The following is a 23491-nucleotide window of genomic DNA, read 5'->3' as shown; positions in this document are numbered from 1 at the left end:
GAGGAGATGACATGAATGATTTTTTTGATTAATCTCTTGATGAAGAATTTATCGAATGTTTGGATACCATAGAATTCCAACAATCATCATTGCAGACTTTTCATGAGGAGATTCCTGATGATATGATTGAAGAGGAAATTCCTGATGAGGACATGTTACAAGTTCTTATAAATTATGAAAATTATGAACAATAAATTAATATTAAAAAAATTAAAAATTGGTTGACATATTTTTAATTGTTATTTCTAATTTATGATGTAGTAGCAAAGTGATTGTAGTATAATGGGAGACTTATAGTATAGAGTGCAACATTTTTATGTTACATTGTAAGTTTACTCATATTTACTTCCTTCTCCCACTATATTTTCTCCAATGTGTATTTGACATCTCTTCTTTATCACCTGCCTCCTTTCTCTCAGTCTATCTCTGATGCACCTTATCGCCGCCATTTTGTGTAGTTACAGAAGAGAGTGAAACATAATAGCTCAGAACGTGAAAAGGGGGCATAGTAGAGTGCCCCTCACCCCCTAGACCTTCTCAGGGGGTCCCAAAAGGTTCTGTTTCTGCTTTCCTGAGAGACTATGGTATGAGTTCCATATACCACAATAACTTGCATTACAACATGCAAGATATCTACAGAGGAGACGGTGTACATTTCGCAGATGAGGGGAACAGAGTCTTTCACTTGAATTTTAGACTTTGCATCAGTACCTACTTGTAGGTACTTAAATCACCCACATAACACAACAGCTCTTTTTAGAGCTACTCTACCTCTAAGCAATCCAAATTCTTATTTTACACTATTTTCTTTCACTGTTTTTCCCTGTGGTACGCTCTGGGTACGCGTACATGGAAACGCACCCAGCGCTTACCCCGTGAAAATTTCAACAACAAAAAATAGTTTTTTTGCCCTTCGTGGTCCTTCTAGGCGCCCCTCAGGAAACCTAGGGGGTCAGGGAGTTTCTACCCTGCCCCCTTTTAATCATTTCCCCCTTTTTTTTCACCTCTTGTGTCCCGATTCTACCGAGACACAAGATGGCGGACTCTCCGGACTGTTTGGAATGTTGACAGACACCCGAGAGCCAATCAGCTTTCCGCTCGCGCACTTCTGCGTCACGCCGGGTGCGCTTCCCGGTATGCGAACCTGTAAGCGCTCGAAGCGCGCATATAGATATATATGTGTTTTTGAAGTAAATTTTCTTAAAAACCACTGGAGCAATTTTCACCAAATATAGAAAAGGCACTTCTGCGTACCAGTCCCTACAATTTTGCCAAGTTTGGGGTAATTCCGTTCAGCCGTTCGGGCTGTAGACGTGTCTAATCGTACTATGGAAATCAACATCGGGAAAACATGTTTTGGGACCCCCCTTTTTTCTCGGCCCCCGCATGACGATTCCCCCCAAAACTTCCATGGAAGGAGTGGAGCGGAGTTGGCCTAAATTTTGGAAAATTACACGCAAATTCCTCAACCGCGCCAAAGTTATTCCCAATAGAATGTTGCGGTTTTCCTATGGTAGCTCGGTCCCAACTATAACTACCTACTGGCAACCGCCAGTAGGTAATATATATATATATATATTCACTGAAAGAAACATAGGTTTCACACCAGTTATAGTTAGCTGGAAATTTTACTGACATAAAACCATTGAAATTCCCACGTTATAGTTAGTTGGACTCACTATAACTTGCGCGCCTGCAATGCACTGCTGATGACGTCACATATTACATCACTCATGACATGGTCAGTATGGTATAGTGAGTCCAACTAACTATAACGTGGTAATTTCAATGGTTTTATGTCAGTAAAATTTCCAGCTAACTATAACTGGTGTGAAACCTATGGTTTTTTCAGTGAATTTAATAGGTTTTTTAAATGCTAATTCCTAACTATATATAGAGCCTCAAACCTATGTTTTTTTCAGTGAATTTCAAAGGTTTTTTAATAGCAAATTTCTATAGCTATATTTTTTATAATGAATCCTATATTATATATTTATGTAATACTATTTTTTTATGTATATTGTTCATTGTTTTTTTTTGCCCTGGTGCGCTCCCGGTGCGCGTACCGGTGAGCGCACCAGTAAGCGCAGTCTTGCGGCGCGCCCCAGTGCGCGTACCGGTGATCGTCCCGTTAGTGCTATTGCCGCGAACGAAAACATCATCGTGACGTATCGCGTAGCCGGGATCCGCGTGATACGCACGGCGTAAGTACACCCGGAAGCACTCGAGCGCATACGATCGCGCTACGTAAGCACCACCGGGCGCGCCCCGGGGCACGTAGCATAAGCGCGTCGGGTCATGTGACCTGAAAATAACACTTTTCATTGATTCAGGACAGTTTTGGTTTCCAAATGATAAAGCCAGTGTCATGTGACCTGAAAATAACACTTTTCATTGGTTCAGGACAGTTTTGTTTTCCAAAAGATGAAAAACCCCACCTTTTTTCCTCATTCTCACTTTTTACTGTGACTGAGGAAGACCTGTTTGCAGACCTATTTGTACCTATTTGTACTGAGAAATGGCTCCAGTAGCAGCAGCAGCAGGAGCATCTCAACCACCACCACCACAAGGACCACCACAACACCACAGTGATGGAGAAGAAGAAGAGGAGGAGGAAGAGGAGGAGGAGGAGGAGGAGGAGGAGGAGAGGCGGTACCTGCCTGAAGATACTACCACCTATAAGCCAAAGGACATTGTCTGGGAGTTTTTTATAATCCCAAGGGGACTCAAGAAAGTTAATGCGCCAAAGGTTACTTGTCTGATCTGTGGCACTGTACTTTCCAGGGAGAACTCTGCCAAAAAGTATTCTTTTAGCAACAACACCATGATTCGCCACATGCAACGCCGGCACCCGAACAACTAAGCTGCGGCAGAGGTCAGAGAACTGACCAGAAACCCTCCCCAATCTTCTCCCAGCACCTCCCAAAGTAAACAACCCACTCCATCGGGTCCAGAGACAAGGGAGATGGTCCCAAACATCCAAACCCAGTTTGGAGATTACAAAATAGTTTGCAAATTTTGTGGAAGGACAATTTGCTATGGTGAGCAAAGTATTAAACTCATCAACCGTGCTGGTGACAACCACAAGTGCCAAAAGAAACCTTAATTTTTTCCTGATTTTTTTTTGCTCCAGTTGAGCCGTTTACAATTCCCTGTTTTTTGTTTGTCCCCATAAAAAATCCCCCAAAAATATAAAATTGTTCATAAAAGCCAAAAAAGTACAAAATGTTCCAAAAAACAATAAAAAATATAAAACAACAAAAAGAACAAAAAACAGTTCTTTTTAGAACTACCTCCAATTTATAAAAAAATGCTACATTTTAAAAAAACTCTGTCATTCTTTTTTCCCCTTGGCATGCTCTCCGGTACGCTCCCCGGTGCACGGTTACCGGGCGCTCCCCCCGCGCAAATCGAAAAAAAACCAAATGTTGGGGACCCCCCTTTTATCTCGGCCCCCGCTTGACGAATCCCCCCAAACTTTCAGGAAAGGAGCGGAGCGCAGCGAGGCAAATTTCAGGAAAATTACAGGCAGATTCCTCAACCGGCGCCAAAGTTATTCCCAATAGAATGTTGCGGATTCCATATGGAAAACAATCCTAACTACCGCCAGTAGGTAATATATATATATATATATATATATATATATATATATATATATATATATATATATATATATATATATTCACTGAAAAAACCATAGGTTATAGACCATATATAGTTAGGAATTTGCATTTACAAAACCTTGAAAATTCACTGAAAAAACCATAGGTTAGAGACCATATATAGTTAGCTGGACATTTTATTGATATAAAACCAATGAAATTCCATATATAGTTAGTTGCACTAACTATATATTTTGCGCATCCGCAATCATCCAATGCTGATGATGTCACATATTACATCATTCATGACATGGTCAGTGATATCACTGATGACATCACTGATGACATCTCAAATGACATCACTGATGACATCACTGATGACACCATCCAGTGTCTGTGTGTTTTTGTAAAGTTTAAATATGTTTTACATATTGAAGAATGAGTGGATGTATAAGAGTATGGATGAAGGATTTGATTGTATAAGTGAGTAAGTATGTGTTAGTATAGCTGTGAAAATGTAAGCTGTTCTGTGTTTAACTGTATAGATGAAGAAATCAAAGTGTGATTGATTCTTTACAGGACTGACTAGGTGTGTGAGTAACTCCATGGATGAGTGGCAGTGTGTGAGTGTCTGCATAGGTGTATGAGTGCATATGATAGTGTTGTAATGATGAGTGACTGTATGTACGAGTGATTGTAAGGGTGAATGAGTGAATGTGTATGTAGACGTAGGAATTAGTGAGTGCGTATGTAGTAAATGGTATTCGTGTGTCAATGGTTTCAAAAATGATACTCTGTATTTTACACTAGGTGTAACAGTGGTTATATTAGAGTGTAAGGAGGTGCATTGTATTATCACATGAAGTATATCTTCAGTGGTGTGATCATTGATGTTAAATGAGATGTCATCAGTGATGTCATCAGTGATGTCATTTGAGATGTCATCAGTGATGTCATCAGTGATGTCACTGACCATGTCATGAATTATGTAATATGTGACATCATCAGCATTGGATTTCTGATGCGCGAAATATATAGTTAGTGCAACTAACTATATATGGAATTTCATTGGTTTTATATCAGTAAAATGTCCAGCTAACTATATATGGTCTCTAACCTATGGTTTTTTCAGTGAATTTTCAAGGTTTTGTAAATGCAAATTCCTAACTATATATGGTCTATAACCTATGGTTTTTTCAGTGAATTTCATTGGTTTTTTAAAATATATTCTTTATTACGTGACGTTTCACGTAGCCACGTGAGACGCCTCATGGCGCGTCTCATAACCGTGACGTATCGGCTCTGCTGCGCAAACAAAACCCATAACGTAAGCGCGCTGGAGCACGCTTACAGATATATATATTTTTTGTAACCTTAATTAGACAAAATCCACACGTGCACATATCTTGAGGCCTTGCAAAGGCACATCAAACAAACAGTCCCTACAATTTTGCCAAGTTTGGTGGAAATCTGTTCCCTTAAAAAATGTTTTACTGTTTCTCTTGGTTTTCCCCTTGTTACGCTTACCGGGACGCTACCCAGTACGTGAACCGGACGCTCCAAAAACACAAGATGGTGGACTCCCGTTACGCTGCCGGTTAGCTGCCCGGTTCGCGTACCGGGACGCGCCTCTTTTGCGAAAAATCGCAAAAAAATTATTTATTTTTTTTGCCCCGCGGGGCACTTTAATATCCCCCTCATCAATCCTAGGGGGTCAGGAGGGGTCTACCTTGTCCCCTTTCCTTCATTTCCCCCTTCGTTTTTCACCACATCTTGTCTCTCGATCCTACAGAGAGACAAGATGGCGGCCGCTCCGGACTGTTTAGAATGTTGACAGACACCGGAGAGTCAATCAGCTTCGCTTCGCGAAGTTCCGTGACGCGTCCGGTACACGAACCGGGGCGCTAACCGGACCGCTGTCACAGATATATATATTTTTTTAAACGTTAATTTCTCAAAATCCACTGGAGCACATATATTGAGACATAGCAAAGGCACATCGGGCAAACCATAATTATAATTTTGCCAAGTTTCATGTAAATCCGTTCAGCCGTTCGAGCTAAAAGTGAGTCCAACCGCCCTATGGAAAAATGAATGGGAAAAACGCGTTTTGGGACCCCCCTTTTTTCTCGGCCCCCCCTTGACAAAACCCCCCCAAATTTTCAGAGGCTGCTCAGAAATAAAATGTGCCATTTTCCTGAACATTTCAGCCAATTCCGTCCACAAATGCCAAAGTTATTAGACATAGAATTTTCAGAAATCCCATAGGAAAAAAATCCTAACTATATATACCTACTGTCTATCGCCAGTAGGTAATAAATATATATATATATATATATCAATGCTCGGGGTTTGTCACACAGGTAGGAAGCACTTCGACAGCAGTGAAGGTTCAACCCAAAACCTTTAATCATTGGTATAGATTGCACGCAACATGTCGGAAGGTTAAAAACAGTCACTCCGTACGCCGCTTCCTCAGCGGCATAGTACGAAATGGCGTGTATTCCCATGACTGCATAATTTATTCATAACACGACTCTCAGATGGCTGCCCAGATGGAACTGTGTGCAATGCAGTCTGGGAGTTTGAGTTCTTTAATCCTGGATGGATACAGTTTCTTGACTGTTCCACCTGTTAAAGCTCTGGATGAGCCCCCGCATGTGCCTCCATCCTCATCCAGCACTGCTGTCCCAAACTGAGGTAGGTCGATCACTTTCCTCTTGGCCCCCCCTTGCTCGCAGGATGGTGCCGTCCCGAACAAGGCTCCTCGGAGCCGAAACGCCATGCGGCTAACTTGCACTAAATAAAGAAAACAGCACCTTAATCTGGTCCATGTCTGCATGTTCTGTGGCGTGGAGGATTCCTGGCTCACGGAAGAAAACGCTGTTCTTTGGATATACATATATATATATATAAAATATATATATATATATACATATATATATATATATATATATATATTGTTATTGTGATCTTCAGTATATGTAGCGCCAACTCACCGGCAGGTCTCAAGGCGCTCATGACCGAAGGACAAAACAACTATTTAGCAGATCGGAGAATCAGTCGCATAGTGCAGACTAAGGTGAACCCAAAGCCTCCCTGAATAGAAGTGTTTTTAATGATTTCCTGAAACGCAGCAGGTTACCTTCTTTGCGAAGGGACTCAGGTAATCTGTTCCAGATTTGAGGAACTAGAACTGAGAAGGATCTCCCACCCTTCGTTGCTAGTTTAAACCGTGGGCAGACTAACAACTGGGCGTCAGACGACCTCAATCTTTGTTCAGGTTTATAGACCGCCAACCGTTCCTTAATGTAGGCAGGTGCTTGCCCGTAGATTTCCCTATGGGCCGTGCAAAGGCTTTTAAACTCTGCCCTTTGCCTAATAGGAAGCCAGTGAAGGCTCTGTAACAAAGGAGAGGCGTGGCATCTTCTTGGGAGTCTGAAGATAAGTCGTGCAGCATCATTCCGAACAACCTGCAATCTATTGGTCAAATTTTTCGGTAGACCTAAATAGAGAGCGTTCCCGTAGTCCAACCTCGAGATGATTGTAGCAGAAACTACTGTGCAAAGCATGGACGAGGAAAGTAGGGGAACTAACTTGCGCAATTGTCTTATTAGACCAGTACAAGTCCCCACAAAGGAGGAAATCTGTCTGGCCATTGACAATTCGCAGTCAATCTTAATTCAAAGACTTTTCACCTTGTCACATGGTGTTGGGGTGGGACCCAATTCTTGAGGCCAGTATAGATCACTCCATGGGGAACTAATAGTCGAAACCACTAGAACCTCAGTTTTTTCAGGATAAATTTTCAGCAGATTTGCCGTCATCCAGCTAACTACAAATCTGAGAATATACTGTGCATACTTCTGCGCAGAGACCATATTGTCTATGCTAAGTAGTAACTGGGTGTAGTCAGCGTAGTTAAATACGCGTCAACCCATGTTTACCAGGGAGTTATTCAATGGTTGTGTATAAAGATTAAACAATACTGGGGATAGTGCGGAGCCCTGTGGGACTCCGCACGTCAGATTACCCACCTCCGATAAACTATCCCCCAACTAAATATGCTGTGTCCTTCCCAACAGGAAGGATTGAAGCCATTGAAAGGCCGTGTCCCGAATCCCGAAATTGGCCAGCCTATCCAGGAGCAGGGTATGGCTGACAGTATCGAACGCCGCTGAAAGATCTAAAAGTATCAGGACGCTCGGTTTTTTACTGTCAGCCATCCCCCTAAGCTCATCCAGCACCGAGAGCATCACCAACTCGGTGCTGTGGTGTGCATGAAACCCTGCCTGGTGTTGTACTTAGGTTTTCCTCCTTTCTAGTTGCTCAGCCAGAGTAAGTGTTATGTCTGTGTGGAATGTTGGAGTGCGTGATGTCAGAGGATTATATCTTCATTTACCCACAACACCTGGCGTTCCTGGAAGAGATGGTGAGACTCCAGGGACGAGGCCAGGGACTTCAGCACATGTTGTTCTAGGATTTTGGACAAGAACGGTAGTTGGGAGATAGGCCTATAGTTTTTCAAGATGGTAGGGTCGGCTCCTGGCTTCTTTATCAGAGGCTTCACTCGGGCTTCCTTGAAACTGGCTGGCACCGTCCCTGTTTCCAGTGAGTTGTTCAGGAGGGAGGTAATGTGATCTTCTAAAATAGGACGTGCCAAACGAAAGACACTAGGGGGGCATGAATCTGCCGGGGATCCTGATTTAGTTTTGCTCATAAGTTGTTCAAGACTCATCGGATCTATCAATGGGGATTTTGAAATGATGACTTCCTAAGAAGTCTGGACGTCCTGTGGCACGTTAGATCCAGATACTGTACCCTGCCTAATATCAGAGAGGATAGTGTCTACCTTCTCCAGAAAGTAGTCTTGAAACATATTACAGCTAATTGTTGTTTCAGTATTTTCAGGTTTTTTGCTCAACTCTGTTAATATTTTGAATGTTTCTTTCTGAACATTCTCAGCCTGGTTTATACGGATTTCATAATAGTTTGCTTTTGTAGCCAGAATGCGTTTTTTATATGCGTTGAGCAAGTTTTTTTACTGCTCTCGATCCCCTTTATCTTTAGTTTTCCTCCAGCTTCTTTCAGAATGACGGAGCTTCTTTTTATGTTCTCTCAAAGACGATGTCAATCATGGTGCCCCCCTTCCTGCTCCTTTAACTGTTTGTAGCCTCTCAGGTACGATCTGATCAACCGCTTTCCTCAGATTACACACTATATCTCTATACTCTTGATCTAGATTGCCATTAAAGGCCATTGGTTGAACAAATTTCGAGAGGGTGTCCGTTAAAGTTTGTGAATCAACTTTCCTCCATTGACGGACTTTCTTCATTTTAGGGGGTGGTTGTGTCAACTTTATATCAATAGGTATATCACAATAGACCAGATAATGGTCCGACCATATGCAGGGTAAGATGTCCAAAAGAGCTACCTTAGGATCTAAAGTCCAGATAAGGTCGAGGATGTGTCTCTTTATGTGTGTGGGAGCTTTTACCAACTGCTTAAAGCCCAGTGAGAACATAGTTGTGTCTAAGCATCGGGCTATCGTCTCCTTATGAGCCTTGTCCCAATGTAGATTAAAATCTCAGGTTACCACTATCTTTTTATATCTTGAACAAATGTCAGATATAATAGACATAAATAGATCATTAAAGGCTGAGGTAGAGTTTGGTGGACGGTAGACTGTGAGGATCACAAGACACAGGTCATCAAATGTATATATATATATATTCACTGAAAAAAACATAGGTTTCACACCAGTTATAGTTAGGAATTAGCATTTAAAAAACATATTAAATTCACTGAAAAAACCATAGGTTTCACACCAGTTATAGTTAGCTGGAAATTTTACTGACATAAAACCATTGAAATTCCACGTTATAGTTAGTTGGACTCACTATAACTTGCGCGTGTAATGCACTGCTGATGACGTCACATATTACATCACTCATGACATGGCCGGTGACATGCTAATTCCTAACTATAACGGATGTGAAACCTATGGTTTTTTCAGTGAATTTCATAGGTTTTTTAAATGCTAATTCCTAACTATATATAAGGCCCCAAACCTATATTTTTTTCTTTGAATTTCAAAATGTTGTTAATAGCAAATGTCTATAGCTATAAAATGTAATTTTTTTGAAAAAGAATGAATCCTATATTTTATTTGTATGTTAAACAATTTTTTTAATGTATTTTTTTTTTTATTACCCGGGAGCGCTCCCGGGGCGCGCCCCGGTTAGCGCCCCGGAAAGCGTAGTCTTTTTAAGCGCCCCATTAGAGCTATTGCCACAAACGAAAACATCATCGTGACGTATCGCGTAGACGCGTCCACGTGATACGCACGGCGTAAGTGCACCCGGAAGCACTCGTGCGAATACGATCGCGCAACGTAAACATGTGACGCGCTTACGCGGCTCGCCCGGGGGCGCGTCGTGTAAGCGCGTCAGTCATGTGACCTGAAAATAACACTTTTTATTGGTGCAGAACAGTTTGGGTTTCATAATGATGAAATCCCTGGTCTTGTGACCTGAAAATAACACTTCTCATTGGTTCAGGCCTTTTTTTTTTCCAAATGATGAAAGACCCCACCTTTTTTCCTTATTCTGACTTTGTCCTTTGACTTAGGAAGACCTGTTTGGCAATCTTTCAAGTACATTTTGTACTTTGAAATGGCTTCAATAGCAGCAGCAGCTGGAGCATCTGCACCACCACCACAACCACCAAGAGGACCACCACAAGATTACATTGGTGGTCAACAAGAGGAGGAGGAGGAGGAGGAGGAGGGGAGGAGAAGATGGCTGCAAGAACACAATACCCCATACCAGCCAAAACCACACATTGTATGGGAGTTTTTTTCGATCCCAGAGGTAAAGAAAAAAGTAAATGCGGCCAAGGTGACTTGCCTAATCTGTGGCATGGAACTTTCCAGGGGAAACCCTAATAAGAAATACTCTTTCGGAAACAACACCATGATTCGCCACATGCAGCGCAGGCATCCAATCAACTATTCTGCTGCAGAGATGAGGGAACTGGCCAGTAACCTTCCCCAATCTTCAAGCTCCACCTCCCAAAGAAATCAACCCACTCCAACGGGACCAGAGGCAAGGGAGACGATCCCTAACATTCAGCCACGGTTTGGGGATTTCCGTATAACATTATTCATTGTGGTAAGACCATCTCCTATGGTGAACTGAGCATAAAGCTCATCGTCCTTGCTGGGGACAACCACAAATGCCCCAAAAAACCCTAATTTTTTCTTATTTTATTTTCTGCTCCAGTTGAGCCATTTTCAATTCCCTGTTTTTTCGTTTATCCCCATAAAAATACCAAAAAAATATAAAATAGTTCATAAAAGCCAAAAAAAGTACAAAATGTTCCAAAAACACAAAAAAATATGAAACAACAAAAAGAAGAAAAAAACTGTTCTTTTTAGAACTACCTCTAATTTATAAAAAAAGGCTACATTTTTTAATAACTCTGTCATTCTTCTTTCCCAATGGGCCGCTCCCCGGTTCGCTCACCGGTGCGTGTACCGGGCGCTCCCCCCGCACAAATCAAAAAAATATATATATATATTTTGCACCGCTGGGCCCTTTTATAGCCCCCACATCAAACCTAGGGGGTCGGGGGGGTCTACCCTGCCCCCTTATGGTCATTTCCCCCCTTTTTTTTTCCACCTCTGTGTCTCTATCCTACCGAGACACAAGATGGCGGCCAGTCCGGACTGTTTCAAATGTTTACAGACACCCGAGAGCCAATCAGCTTTCCGTGCGCACCTCGCGTGTCCCGCCCGCTGCGCTCCCCGGTGCGTGTACCGGGGCGCGGCTATAGATATATATTTTTTTGAACCTAAATATTCAAAATCCACTGGAGCACATATCTTGAGACATAGCAAAGGCACATCGGGCTACCAGTCCCTACAATTTTGCCAAGTTTTGTGGAAATCCATTCAGCCGTTCGGGCTAAAAGTGAGGCCGACCGCCCTATGGAAATTAACATGGGGAAAACACGTTTTGGGACCCCCCTTTTATCTCGGCTCCCGCTTGACGAATCCCCCCCACATTTTCTGGGAAGGAGCGTAGCGGAGCGTAGCGGAGCGGACCACAAAGTTTGAGAAATTCGCGAAGTTTCGTCCACCGGCGACAAAGTTATTCCTAATAGAATGTTGCGGATTTCCTATGGAAAGTAGATCCTAACTATAACTACCTACTGGCGACCGCCAGTAGGTAATATATATATATATATATATATATATATATATATATATATATGTATTTATGCAATCTTTTGATGCGTTTTTAACATAGACATAATTAATTGTCATGTACAACGTTTTTTTAGTATCAACTTCATTGTTCCATGACGTGTAAATATATGTATTCCTAATTGGATGTATGGATCTTTAAGATATTTATGTGTCTTAAATGATCTTTTAAACAGTTTATTGATATTACTTGGTAGTCAACCAAGGGTACGGAAACCACGTTGTTAATTTGTGTAGTATTTTTTCCGTGTCTCTGAATAAGTTTGATGCACTGTCACCTTAAATGCCCTGCTCTATGACGAGCAGTTTGTCATGTGATCAAGCCTCTTCAAAGGCGAAACGTCTCATGGCGGCAGGGCTGGCTTTATTTGAATAAACTTTCTTGCACCAGCACTCTTTTGGGTCGACTCATCGTCACTACGGAACTGGCAGGGGTGTTTTCTGTGTGAAAGGTGACGAATTTCGTGAATATATATATATATATATATATATATATACATATATATATATATATATATTTATATATATATATATATATATATATATATATATATATATATATATATATATATATATCTCTCTGCAATACCTCGCAGTACTTTCACCGTTCCTAGGCGAAAAAAAACAAGGCAAGGACCACTTCCTGTAGTTTTCTGCAGTGTTTATTAACCCCAACAGCTAGTCATGACGCGTTTCGGCCGTCCCTGCGGCCTTGTATATATATATACATATACATATACCCCGATGGATGGGGTCGCCGCCAGCATGTGAAGGACGTTGCATGCTGGGAAATGACTGCCCCGCACGAAATCTGGAGTGGACACAGCTGCGGATGCGCAGTCCATACTTCATGGGACTACACCCTTACTTCAACGGTGTTCTCTGCACCACGACGGATGGAAGTGCATGGGAGGGGGAGAGGACCGTGATTGACTTTTAAAACTGCCAAGAATACTTGCTGCATTCCCTGCCTGCCTACACGGTCTATCGGTCACTCACCAGATAACCGCACCGATGGATGGGGTCGCCGCCAGCATGTGAAGGACGTTGCATGCTGGGAAATGTGGTTCACCTGCGAGCACAGAGGCGATTCCAGACCGTGTTTTGGAGGTAACCCACGCTACTTCAGGTGGTGGGAAGGACACACCTTTTTTTAAGAAGGGATTGCTAGCAGCAGTGGCGACTTACCAACCAGGGGGGCATTTTGATAAAGGAAAGTAAACCCCCGAAACGCGTCAATGCCCATGGTTGAGAACTGAAAATAAAGGATTGAACGAACCTCGAGTGCCGCCTCAAGTCTTCTTCTTGTGGGGTGGACTTTCGTGGCAATATATATATATATCTATATATCCCAAACAGTTGCCTGTAAAAGAAGAAGGGAGCCTCCCACGAAGATCAATTATACACCACCTTTATTCTGTGCAGAAAACAGCGTGTGAAATGACTGGGCTTGCAGCAAAATAAATTGTCCATGCCTGACGCGTTTCTTGCTTAAAAGCACTTCCTCAGAGGCCTCGGACACTGTTGTTTGTAGCACGGCGATTTTTCAGTGCCACATTTGACTTCATGGAGTCACGCCCAGAAAGGGCGCGGCCACTCCGGTGGCCTGATGGTCCTTGTGGTTCTGTTCTTTCGCTAGTGCGCTGTCGTTACTACATTAAAATAAGTTCAAATGTTCCCAAGTGGGTGGTGCAGCCCGGAAAAACATCACGCTATTCTTTTCACTCCGCATAGAATCGGCATCTTCGCTCCTTAGCAAAGGCGTCAGTGGCGTCTCTGCAGGAGGGCTGTTCACAGCCCCAGGGCCCCTCTTCGCGGCTCAGGCAGGCCGCCATCAATCCCAAACAGTTGCCTGTAAAAGAAGAAGGGAGCCTCCCACGAAGATCAATTATACACCACCTTTATTCTGTGCAGAAAACAGCGTGTGAAATGACTGGGCTTGCAGCAAAATTAATTGTCTATGCCTGACGCGTTTCTTGCTTAAAAGCACTTCCTCAGAAGCCTCGGACACTGTTGTTTGTAGCACGGCGATTTTTCAGTGCCACATTTGACTTCATGGAGTCACGCCCAGAAAGGGTGCGGCCACTCCGGTGGCCTGATGGTCCTTGTGGTTCTGTTCTTTCGCTAGTGCGCTGTCGTTACTACATTAAAATAAGTTCAAATGTTCCCAAGTGGGTGGTGCAGCCTGGAAAAACATCACGCTATTCTTTTCACTCCGCATAGAATCGGCATCTTCGCTCCTTAGCAAAGGCGTCAGTGGCGTCTCTGCAGGAGGGCTGTTCACAGCCCCAGGGCCCCTCTTCGCGGCTCAGGCAGGCCGCCATCAATCCCAAACAGTTGCCTGTAAAAGAAGAAGGGAGCCTATATATATATAAAATAACTCAGCAACTACGGAACAGATTTACACAAATTTACAAACAGGTCGCTTTATGCACCAACCGCTACCTTCTGTCAAATTTAGAGTAATTCTGTTCAGCAGTTTGGGCTGTATCCTTGTTTAAAATATCATATGGAAATTGACATGGGAAAAACTTGTTTTTGGGCCCCCCTATGTCTCTGACCCGCTTGACTTATCACTCCGAAAATTTCAAGACAGCAGCTGAAATGAGCAGCAAAATAGTTTTGGAAAATTTGCAAAGATTTGTCAAATGACGCCAATGTTATTGGCAAAACAAAAAACGCTCTTTCTATGGAAACTACATCCTAACTATAACTACCCACTGGCGACTGCCAGTAGGTAATATATATGCCAACGTAACATTTTAAATGGAAAAGAAACACTGAATTTGTCCATTTTTAGTTATATCTAGTAACTATAACTCGTGCCCTAACGAAAGCTGGTAAACTTCAGTGTTTGCTTTTTTTACTTTAAAACATTCATTTGGCAATGAAATTTTCTCTGAACTATAATGTCACTGAATATAGCTGTAGCTATAGATAAAAGCAGAATAAGCCACTTATGAAACACACATCATTTTACAAAATATAGAAACCAACACAAACATACCAAAACAATTACAATAATAGTTCTGGAAATGAATGCTTACCGATCTTTAGGTACCTTTGGTGTACATAAAGGACACATATCACAATTAAAATGCATACAGTTATGGTTCCGACAACTGCTCCAATTATTACGCCTAATGAGGTGTCTTTTTCTGTGGATAAAAACAAAAAAAGCCAAAAAGATGTGGGGTTTATTGCCATTTTGGATTATTGTACACAGTTTATAACACATGTTGGTTGGAGATATAATATATTGTTTTTAGATATGCACATGTGTACCACATCTTTAAAAGTGAATATTAATTGATTAGGAGGGCAATATTATGATCAACAGATTAGTGAAAACAGAAAACAAAACATCTAGGATCCAAATTGATGTTAAACTTTGTTAACACTATTATTTTATTGCATTAATTTTTCTCAATAGTTGAAGTGGTGTGGGAGAACACTTCTCTCAAAAGGCGCTATTGAGATCCAGTTAGTCCTCTTTCTCTTACCCCATCCAATTTTTGCTTCCTGTTTTCAGGGCGGCATTTCGGATGTAGTTGGTGTGTAGTTACCCAGCAATCGGTGCTAGCAGTGCCTGCCATCTCCCCCCTTCCTTATGGCACTTCAGTACTTCAGACCACATAGGTGCGCCCTGCCAGTAGGCAAAAGTTGTTCCAAAGACAAGCCCGCCTGTATTGGTCAATGCCCCTTTTGCGGCCACAACCCCTAGCTACATGCATCCTGACTCTTCTAGAAGAATTACATACTGCTGTTCCCTACTTTGAAGGATAGGAAAGGTATTTGTCCATAAGATTCAAACATACTCTCTGATTGCCATTTGTTATGATTGTGATGTCGCCTTTTGTCCCAGGTAAGCCTCTTTCTAAGATAATAATAAGAGTAAAAGCAGGGAAAGTTTGATGGGAATTGCAAGCAAAGTAGCACAACTGACAAGCATCTGTTATGCACAGCTCCAATCACAACCTGATGCCGAGTCTAGTGGCTCAGCCGTTTATCCTTCAGAGGTTGATGAGTACCATTGAGTTGGGTAACAATAAACATCTATTATTCAGCACCAAGATATCCTTCTGGGTGAACGTGTGCATTACAAATCCATGTTATGTTATGTTAAACCCTCAATTTGAAACTTTTCAATTCGTAAGACACAAGTTAGGTATGGATTTATTATTCTTCCCTTTTATTAATTAGGCCGTCACCACCTCCTAAACAACGTGCACACATACGCCAATGATAAAACAGTAGATGATGCAGCCATCAATTACTCATCAATACTGAGTTTCTCGCTTTCCACTGCTGTCCCTCTCCCTCTAATGATAATACATATCAGGACCTCAGGGAGCATTACAAACTAAAGGAGGGGCACACATAATACACTGGTGACAATGATCACAGCTCTGTGGGGGTGGGACAAACTAGAGCCTGCATCACCTCCACCCCTCCAAATATTGGTTAGTCAGAGCAACGACAGAAGGACAATCATGGTGATCTACAGGGTGCTCCTAGATTGACTCATCTTGAGGTTCCCCACCAATGACAATGGAACCTTTCCCTTGGCCAAGATCTTACAGACAATGCCCCTCACATTGGAATATGTCCAGAAAATATTCAGAAAATCCCATCTGAAATAAACTCAATTAAAATTATTCACATTAGCCATATCCCACACCGCAAGTATCCATCGCATGTTCACTGGGGTTGCCCCCAAATGCCAACAATGCCCATACCTGGTGGAGAACTTCTACAAATTGGTGTGCGCCTGTCCAGAGATCAGGCGATTTTGATCAGAGGAGGTGACACTACTGACTGAAGGCACAAGAAACTGGATCAAGGTGTGAGAACATCTGGATTTTTGGAGAACCCAAAACCCATTAGGGAACAAATATGATAAACTTCCTAACCCTCTGGCTCCCAGAACTACTAACAATAGACAACAGGCCCTCAATAAGGTATTGGAGGGCCTACAGGAGGCGTGAGGGGCAACAATCCAATGCACCACATCCTGAGCAGTATTTGGACAAAATATCGAGGATTAAATATAGAGTTGCAGTTAAATCGCAAAAATATTGTGATAAAAAAATATTATAAATATGCAGAAACATCGTTGTTAAGAATATCGATTTTTCAGGTAAGTAATATTGTTGTCAAGAATATTGTTATTGTTAATATAATTTCCAATAATATAATTGTAAAAAAATATCAGTTTTTAATTATCTTTATGTGTTTTAGTTCATAAATTAATTGCATGTGTTATTATGGTTTGTATAATTGCTAAGAATAATTTTAAATATAGTTTTTAGTTTTATGTAACTTATAATTTTAAATGTAATTGCTAATAGTAATTTATGGTGTCATAGCAGGTTGCTAGATTTGTAGAAGTGTAGGCTGGGAAGTTAGTTAAGTATATTTAATTAACAACTAATTACTAATTACTATTTATTTAATTGATTATTATGTTAATTGCATAATAGTTATATTTGTTAAGTTATTTGTTAGGGGCGGGCTCTTGTATTTGTAGGAGTATAGGATGGGAATGTAATTAAGTAATAATTAATTAACAGTTAGTTATTAATTTATTGTTAATTATCTGAGTAAAAAATATGTAAATTATGTCGTAATTTTATTTTTTTAATTTATACATTAAATGTGGGCTGCTGGGTTTATAGGGGTATGGGGTGGGAGGCTAAATAATAATTACCTCATTAATTAACAATTTATGAATAACTATTTACTTGATTATTGATCATGCAAATTGTGTAATAATTATATTTGTAAGTTATAAATCAGGTACGGGCTGTTGAGTTTGCAGGGGTATAGGGTGGGAAGTCAATTTAGTAATTTATCATAAATTATTTATTGATTATGTAAATTGTGTATTAATTATATTTTTATGTTATATATTAGGTGTGGGCTGCTAGGTTTGTAGGCAAATAGAGTGGGAAGTTCGTTATTAATTAATTAATAATAATTTTTGTATTTATTAATTCATATTCAATTGTGTTATATTCATTTATTTTAGATATATTTTAAGTATGTGGCTTCTACGTTTGTGGAGGTATAGTGTGGTAAGGTACTTTAGTAATACATAAATGAACATTTTTGTAAATGTATCATTATTAAATTGTTGAATAATCATGTTAATTGTTTGTTTTTTATTTGTATATTTATATATATATATATATATATGTGTGTGTGTGTGTGTGTATGTGTATATATATATATATATATATATATATATATATATATATATATATATATATATATATACACACACACAAAAAGGTTGCCCTAATAAGCACGACCTCCCGGAGGGTTTACCTCTTCAAGAACAAGGACTGCAGCGAGATCAGTGTCAGAACTTTAATCAAAAGTACAGGGGCTTAACGCTTTTCAAACGCACGTCCTTGATCAAAAGCCTTTATAGCAAATTGTTTTGGGGTTAATTATTAAAGTTTATGTTAAGAGCTATAAGCTATATATTTGTTTTAAATTAATAGGGTTATGCTACAAATATGTTATGTGTTTGAAGTGAAGTATTTTCCCTTCTGTTGCAAACTGGAGAAGGAAAAGTAGATTTTACCCCTGTCAAAGTCTAACACTTTACCCACTGTTGCACGGCCTGGAGTGGGAATAGTAAACTTTCCCCCACTGAAGTCCAATGCTTTACCTACTATTGCACAGACTGGAGTGGGAATAGTAAATGTTACCCCTATGAAGTCCAACTCCCTCCCTACCTTTGCACTGACTGAAGTGGGATCAGTAAATGTTAACCCTCTGAAGTCCAATGCTTTCTCTACTGTTACACAGACTGGAGTGGGACTAGTAACTCTTACCCCTCCAACGTCCAACGTTTTCTCTATTGCTGCACAGACTGGAGTGGGAATAGTATAACTATTAACCCCAGACTTAAATGCTTTTTTAATATTGTTTAAATATTTGTAATATTATCACTTATTTGTTTCATTTTATATTATTTGTATGTATATGTATACTTCTTAGATCGAGCTTAGAGTCAGCGCGCAAATGCTGCCCTGGTAAAGATCTGCTGTAGTTCAGTACGTGAAGGAAGCCGCGCACACTCCCCCGCCCATATTTTTCATTGGCTTGTGTCTCTGTCCATTGTAAATGCTGCAATCAGATTTGTTTATAGGCTAATTAGTCCCTCTTTATTATGACCACGCCGTTATTTGTATCCTGCCATGGCTCCTGGCCCCTTTACTTCGAGTGTTACAGAGTACGTGTTATTTAGTCAGTGAGCACTATTTTCTTTAATGAGGTTCTCCTGCTGCCTTCTCCACTCCCCCTTCCGTCCTGTTGTCCGTGCCTTCTCACCCCCTCCCCCACCCTCACTCCTGTTGTCCGTGCCTTCTCGCCCCCTTCTTACCCCTACCCGCCCGCAGTCCTGTTGTCCTTGCCTTCTCCCCCCTCGGCCCGCCTGCACTCCAGTTGTCCTTGCCTCCTCCCCGGCCCGCACTCCCATTGTTCGAGCCTTCTGCCCCTTCACTCCCATTGCCCATGCCTCCCCCGTTGTCCGAGATGACTACTATTTGCAATATAATAGGTCTTGCCTAAATGCGAGTCTCATAGCATTAAAAATGCTTGTTTATGTTTAAAATGTATTCAGTAAATGGCTTTTTATATTTAATTAATTTGGTGATTAAAACACACAAAGTGGAATATAATGTAAAAAAAATGTTTAATGTGTGTATGTTTATATAAGTATATATTTATGTATAGTATCAAATATTACTTAAATGTATTTAATTTCTTGTATATTAATGTTGTATATTAAAGTATTCAGGATTATGTATATATATGAACAGAGTGATGACGACTCCATATTAGATCCAGCGCAGAAGGCTTTTTTAGGGGATATGCGCCTCGTTCTCAACCAACGCCTGTGGGAACAACATCAGGGGCGCAGAAATTCACACAAGGCAGAGGAAGAGGAAGAGGGAGACCATGGCAATCCAGACCCCAAAAACCCCAACAAGAAGGAGCAGAAGGAGAACCCATTGCAAACGCAAAAGTAGGCACGGAAACACGGGGAATGAAACAAAAGAGGGGCAAATAAATGAAGAACTACAAATAATCAACCTCTCACAAAGAGAAATATCACCAGCAGAAAGTTCTGTCTTAAAAAAAGGGATTCATTTTTGACCAACTCAACGCATGGACATGGCCCAAACAAGGATAGATATATATCTATATATCAGAAAGATAAAACTAGCCAAATTCTTTATGGAAAAAGCAAACAAACCTAAAATCACAAAACCTCAAGCAAAAATTACCTCTACTCTCCTAGCGAAAGAGGCGGATACATATTTGGCAATATTAAACATAAATGAGGAAGAAGGAAACAATATCCCCCTAAGTACAGCAATTCCACAATTGGGAGCCGGCACAAGTAAAATGAAAGCCAAATCAAAGTTTTATCCGCAACTCACACCAGGGAACAAAATTGATATGTTCCAGGAAGCAATAACCCATGATCTTTACAAAATCACAAAAACTAAATGCAGAGACAATCTATCGATCAAAGAGAGAGAAGCCATACTATCTCTAAACAATGATTCAAGTTTTGAAATCAAAATTGCGGATAAAGGGGGCAATGTGGTCCTGTGGGACAGGGACCTGTACACCACGGAGGCCATGGAACAACTAAACAACCCAGAACATTGTGAAAAACTAAGCATAAATCCGCTTGACAAAATAAAAAGAGAACTGGACATGAATTTAAACCAATGGGAAACGGATGGCTTAATAGACTACGATGAAAAGAAATACCTAACAGTCGACTTCCCTAAAATGGCAACAATATATTTCTTGCCCAAGATACATAAAAATCCCACGAAACCACCAGGGCCCCTGGCCAATTACATTGATCACTACTTGAACCCTTTTGTACAACAACTCAAATCGTATCTAAAAGATACAACTGATTTCCTATGCACTCTAAAAGAACTGACTTGGCAGCCAGAATTTCTTCTGATCACCATGGATGTGACGGCATTGTATACCAACATTGACAATGACCTAGGTATAAATGCATGCAAACATTTCCTCCGTGAACGAAACATCCATTTCAGAGACAACAACAACATGCTCGTGGAAATGATCTTAAAATTACTCACGAACAACATCTTTCTCTTTGGGGATTTGATTTTCCGACAAAAGAATGGGGCGGCAATGGGCTTTTCCTTTAGCCCAAGTTACGCTTGCATAGCAATGGGATGGTGGGAGGAGACAACAGCGTGGAATGATAAGAATCTTGATTATACTAAACATATTGTAACCTGGAAGAGGTTTATTGACGACCTGTTTATAGTGTGGAATGGCAGTGAAACAAAGTTCTTGGAATATTTTGAAATTTTGAACACTGAAACACCTTGTCTAAAATTTACTCACACTATAAGTAAAACCAAAGCAATCTTCTTGGACACAGAAGTTTATATAAAAGATAACCACATAGAAACAACCCTCCACCGTAAAAGTACAGCCACAAATGCTACCTTGGAAGCTTCCACCAAAAATCTCTCATTTCAAGTATACCATACGGAGAATTTCTTCGCCTAAGGAGAATTTGCAGTGAAGAAAAAGAATGGAACAAACAGAGCAATAACACTATCCAAAGATTTGCAATAAGAAAATACAACAAAAAGGTGGTCCAGAAAAGCTGGGAAAGAGCAAACCAAAAACCAAGAACAGAGTGTTTACAACAAAAGACTAAACAGACTAATCAAGAGAATGAACCAATCAGATTGATTCTGAATTATTGCCAAGAGTCAAAAAGGATTAATCAGATCATAAAAAAGAACTGGAAAATCTTACAGTTGGACCCAATCATTGGCAAAAAAATGGGCAATCACCCTATCATCACGTACAGAAGGGCAAGAAACCTACAAGACCAATTAATCCACAGTCACTACAAAAAACCGACTCAAAAAAAAGTGTGGTTAAAAGCTAAGGGCTTCATCAAATGCTATAACTGCAAAGCGTGTGAGATTGCAAAACCTACAACTGAAATAACAATGCCAAACAAAAAAACATGCAATTGGAAGGAAGGGGTGGGCCCTTAGGGGACGGAGGGTAGGTAGGGCCACAATAATAATGTAAAACAAGGGGATTGTACCTATGCCTCCAGGATGTATTACTAAATCACTCAGTAAGACAATAGATAAAGCTAAATGAATTAGTTTTACCAAGACAATTTATTTTGTCGGTATCTTTAGAATCAGTTTTTTAGATGATTATTTTTTAGGCAAGAGAATCAACATTATCAACTCAACCTCTAGCGACTGAATTTTCACAAAAGACTAATATACAAATAACATACAAAAAACATTGAATTAATCATCAATAGACCTTAACAAAAAAGGACTAATGTACATGTGACATACAAAGAACATTAAATCAACATATATCATTTCATTCCAATTATCAAAAAACAGTTAATCATGGACAGAAAGAGTTTGCCAATATTAAATATGCATTCAGTTTCCACAATGTGGTGTACTATTTCTTTTTAGAACCACATGAGTCAAAGTTTAAACATTCCTTTTAAACTTGAACATTCATATTAAATGTATTAACAAGAATTTTATGCGAACTAGTGCCGTAGCCGACGCGTTTCGAGTCCTGTCAAGAAAGTCACAGGGCTCTCATCAGGGCAGCATTAAATGGATTCCACGGGGAACTGATTGAGGGCTTGAGTGCGACCTTTTATTAATAGTAGTGTGGCCGCCACTGTGTGTCTCACACTTAAGTGAAAGCCTCAAGGATGGTCTCTTGTCAAGGCATTGTTTATTGTTCCAAGGTGACAAGTCTTCTCTATTCAGAAGCCAAACAGTCCACCGCAACCTTGTGTGAGGTACTGTGCTTAAAGTTGGTTATTTTATAATTACTCTGAGGGCTGAACAGTCCACCGCAATCGAGCGTGTGGCGCTGTGAGTAGGAATTACGTCTTCTTTGGTTCAAAAAGAATCTTTCTGTTTTCTCTCATTGAATGAGGTATTCCAGGCATCACGTGTTTCGGTTAACCAGTAACCTTGATCACATAGCGACACTGCAGCTTGTTACATTCTTAAATACTCATTTTTTCAAACATTTCAGTCATGTGATGACAAACAGTGAAAAAATACTTCTGTTGACGTTATGTCCTTATATATCAATAGCGACCAGCTTAAACATTGGATAGGTTCTGGTTTATGATGTTGTATACATATTACTGCATAAATGCATTATATAACAATGTGCAACATTGCGCAATAAATAACTAAAAAATATATGCATGTATAGAGACTTAATTCTCGTTTTCATTATCTTTGCATCATTATATTTAAGCGCAGTATTCCTTTGTATATAATGATAATAACAGCATGAATGCCTAAAATTAGTATGTGCAATATGACGCATAGGTTATGTAAACATCTCATATTAAAAACTTTATACAAATATTCACTATGGAGTTAAAACATATCGGCATGAATGCCTATAAAACCAATATGTGCAAAATTACGCTTTTTAGTGCAAATCATGTGTCTGTGCAAATGCTGCAGCTGATTAAATTAGTAACTAACAAACCATTTTATCAGAACAATATTCTCAA

The 23491-nt window shown here is 40.3% G+C and overlaps 1 protein-coding gene across 2 annotated transcripts in view; it reads right to left on the bottom strand.

Moving 5' to 3' along the window:
• LOC147731087 (uncharacterized) overlaps window positions 1–23491 on the bottom strand; it is a 654619-nt gene that overhangs the window by 453395 nt on the left and 177733 nt on the right. For both annotated transcript variants that reach the window (XM_086956052.1, XM_086956053.1), the window contains exon 4: window positions 14919–15029. In XM_086956052.1, the coding sequence (XP_086812178.1) occupies window positions 14919–15029 (111 nt within the window). The remainder of the gene's footprint in view (window positions 1–14918; window positions 15030–23491) is intronic.

The sequence above is a fragment of the Lissotriton vulgaris genome, chromosome 2_1 (genome assembly GCF_964263255.1).
Source record: "Lissotriton vulgaris chromosome 2_1, aLisVul1.2, whole genome shotgun sequence".
In the NCBI taxonomy this organism is placed as follows: domain Eukaryota; kingdom Metazoa; phylum Chordata; class Amphibia; order Caudata; family Salamandridae; genus Lissotriton; species Lissotriton vulgaris.
This window is presented reverse-complemented; position numbering and strand designations above follow the sequence as displayed.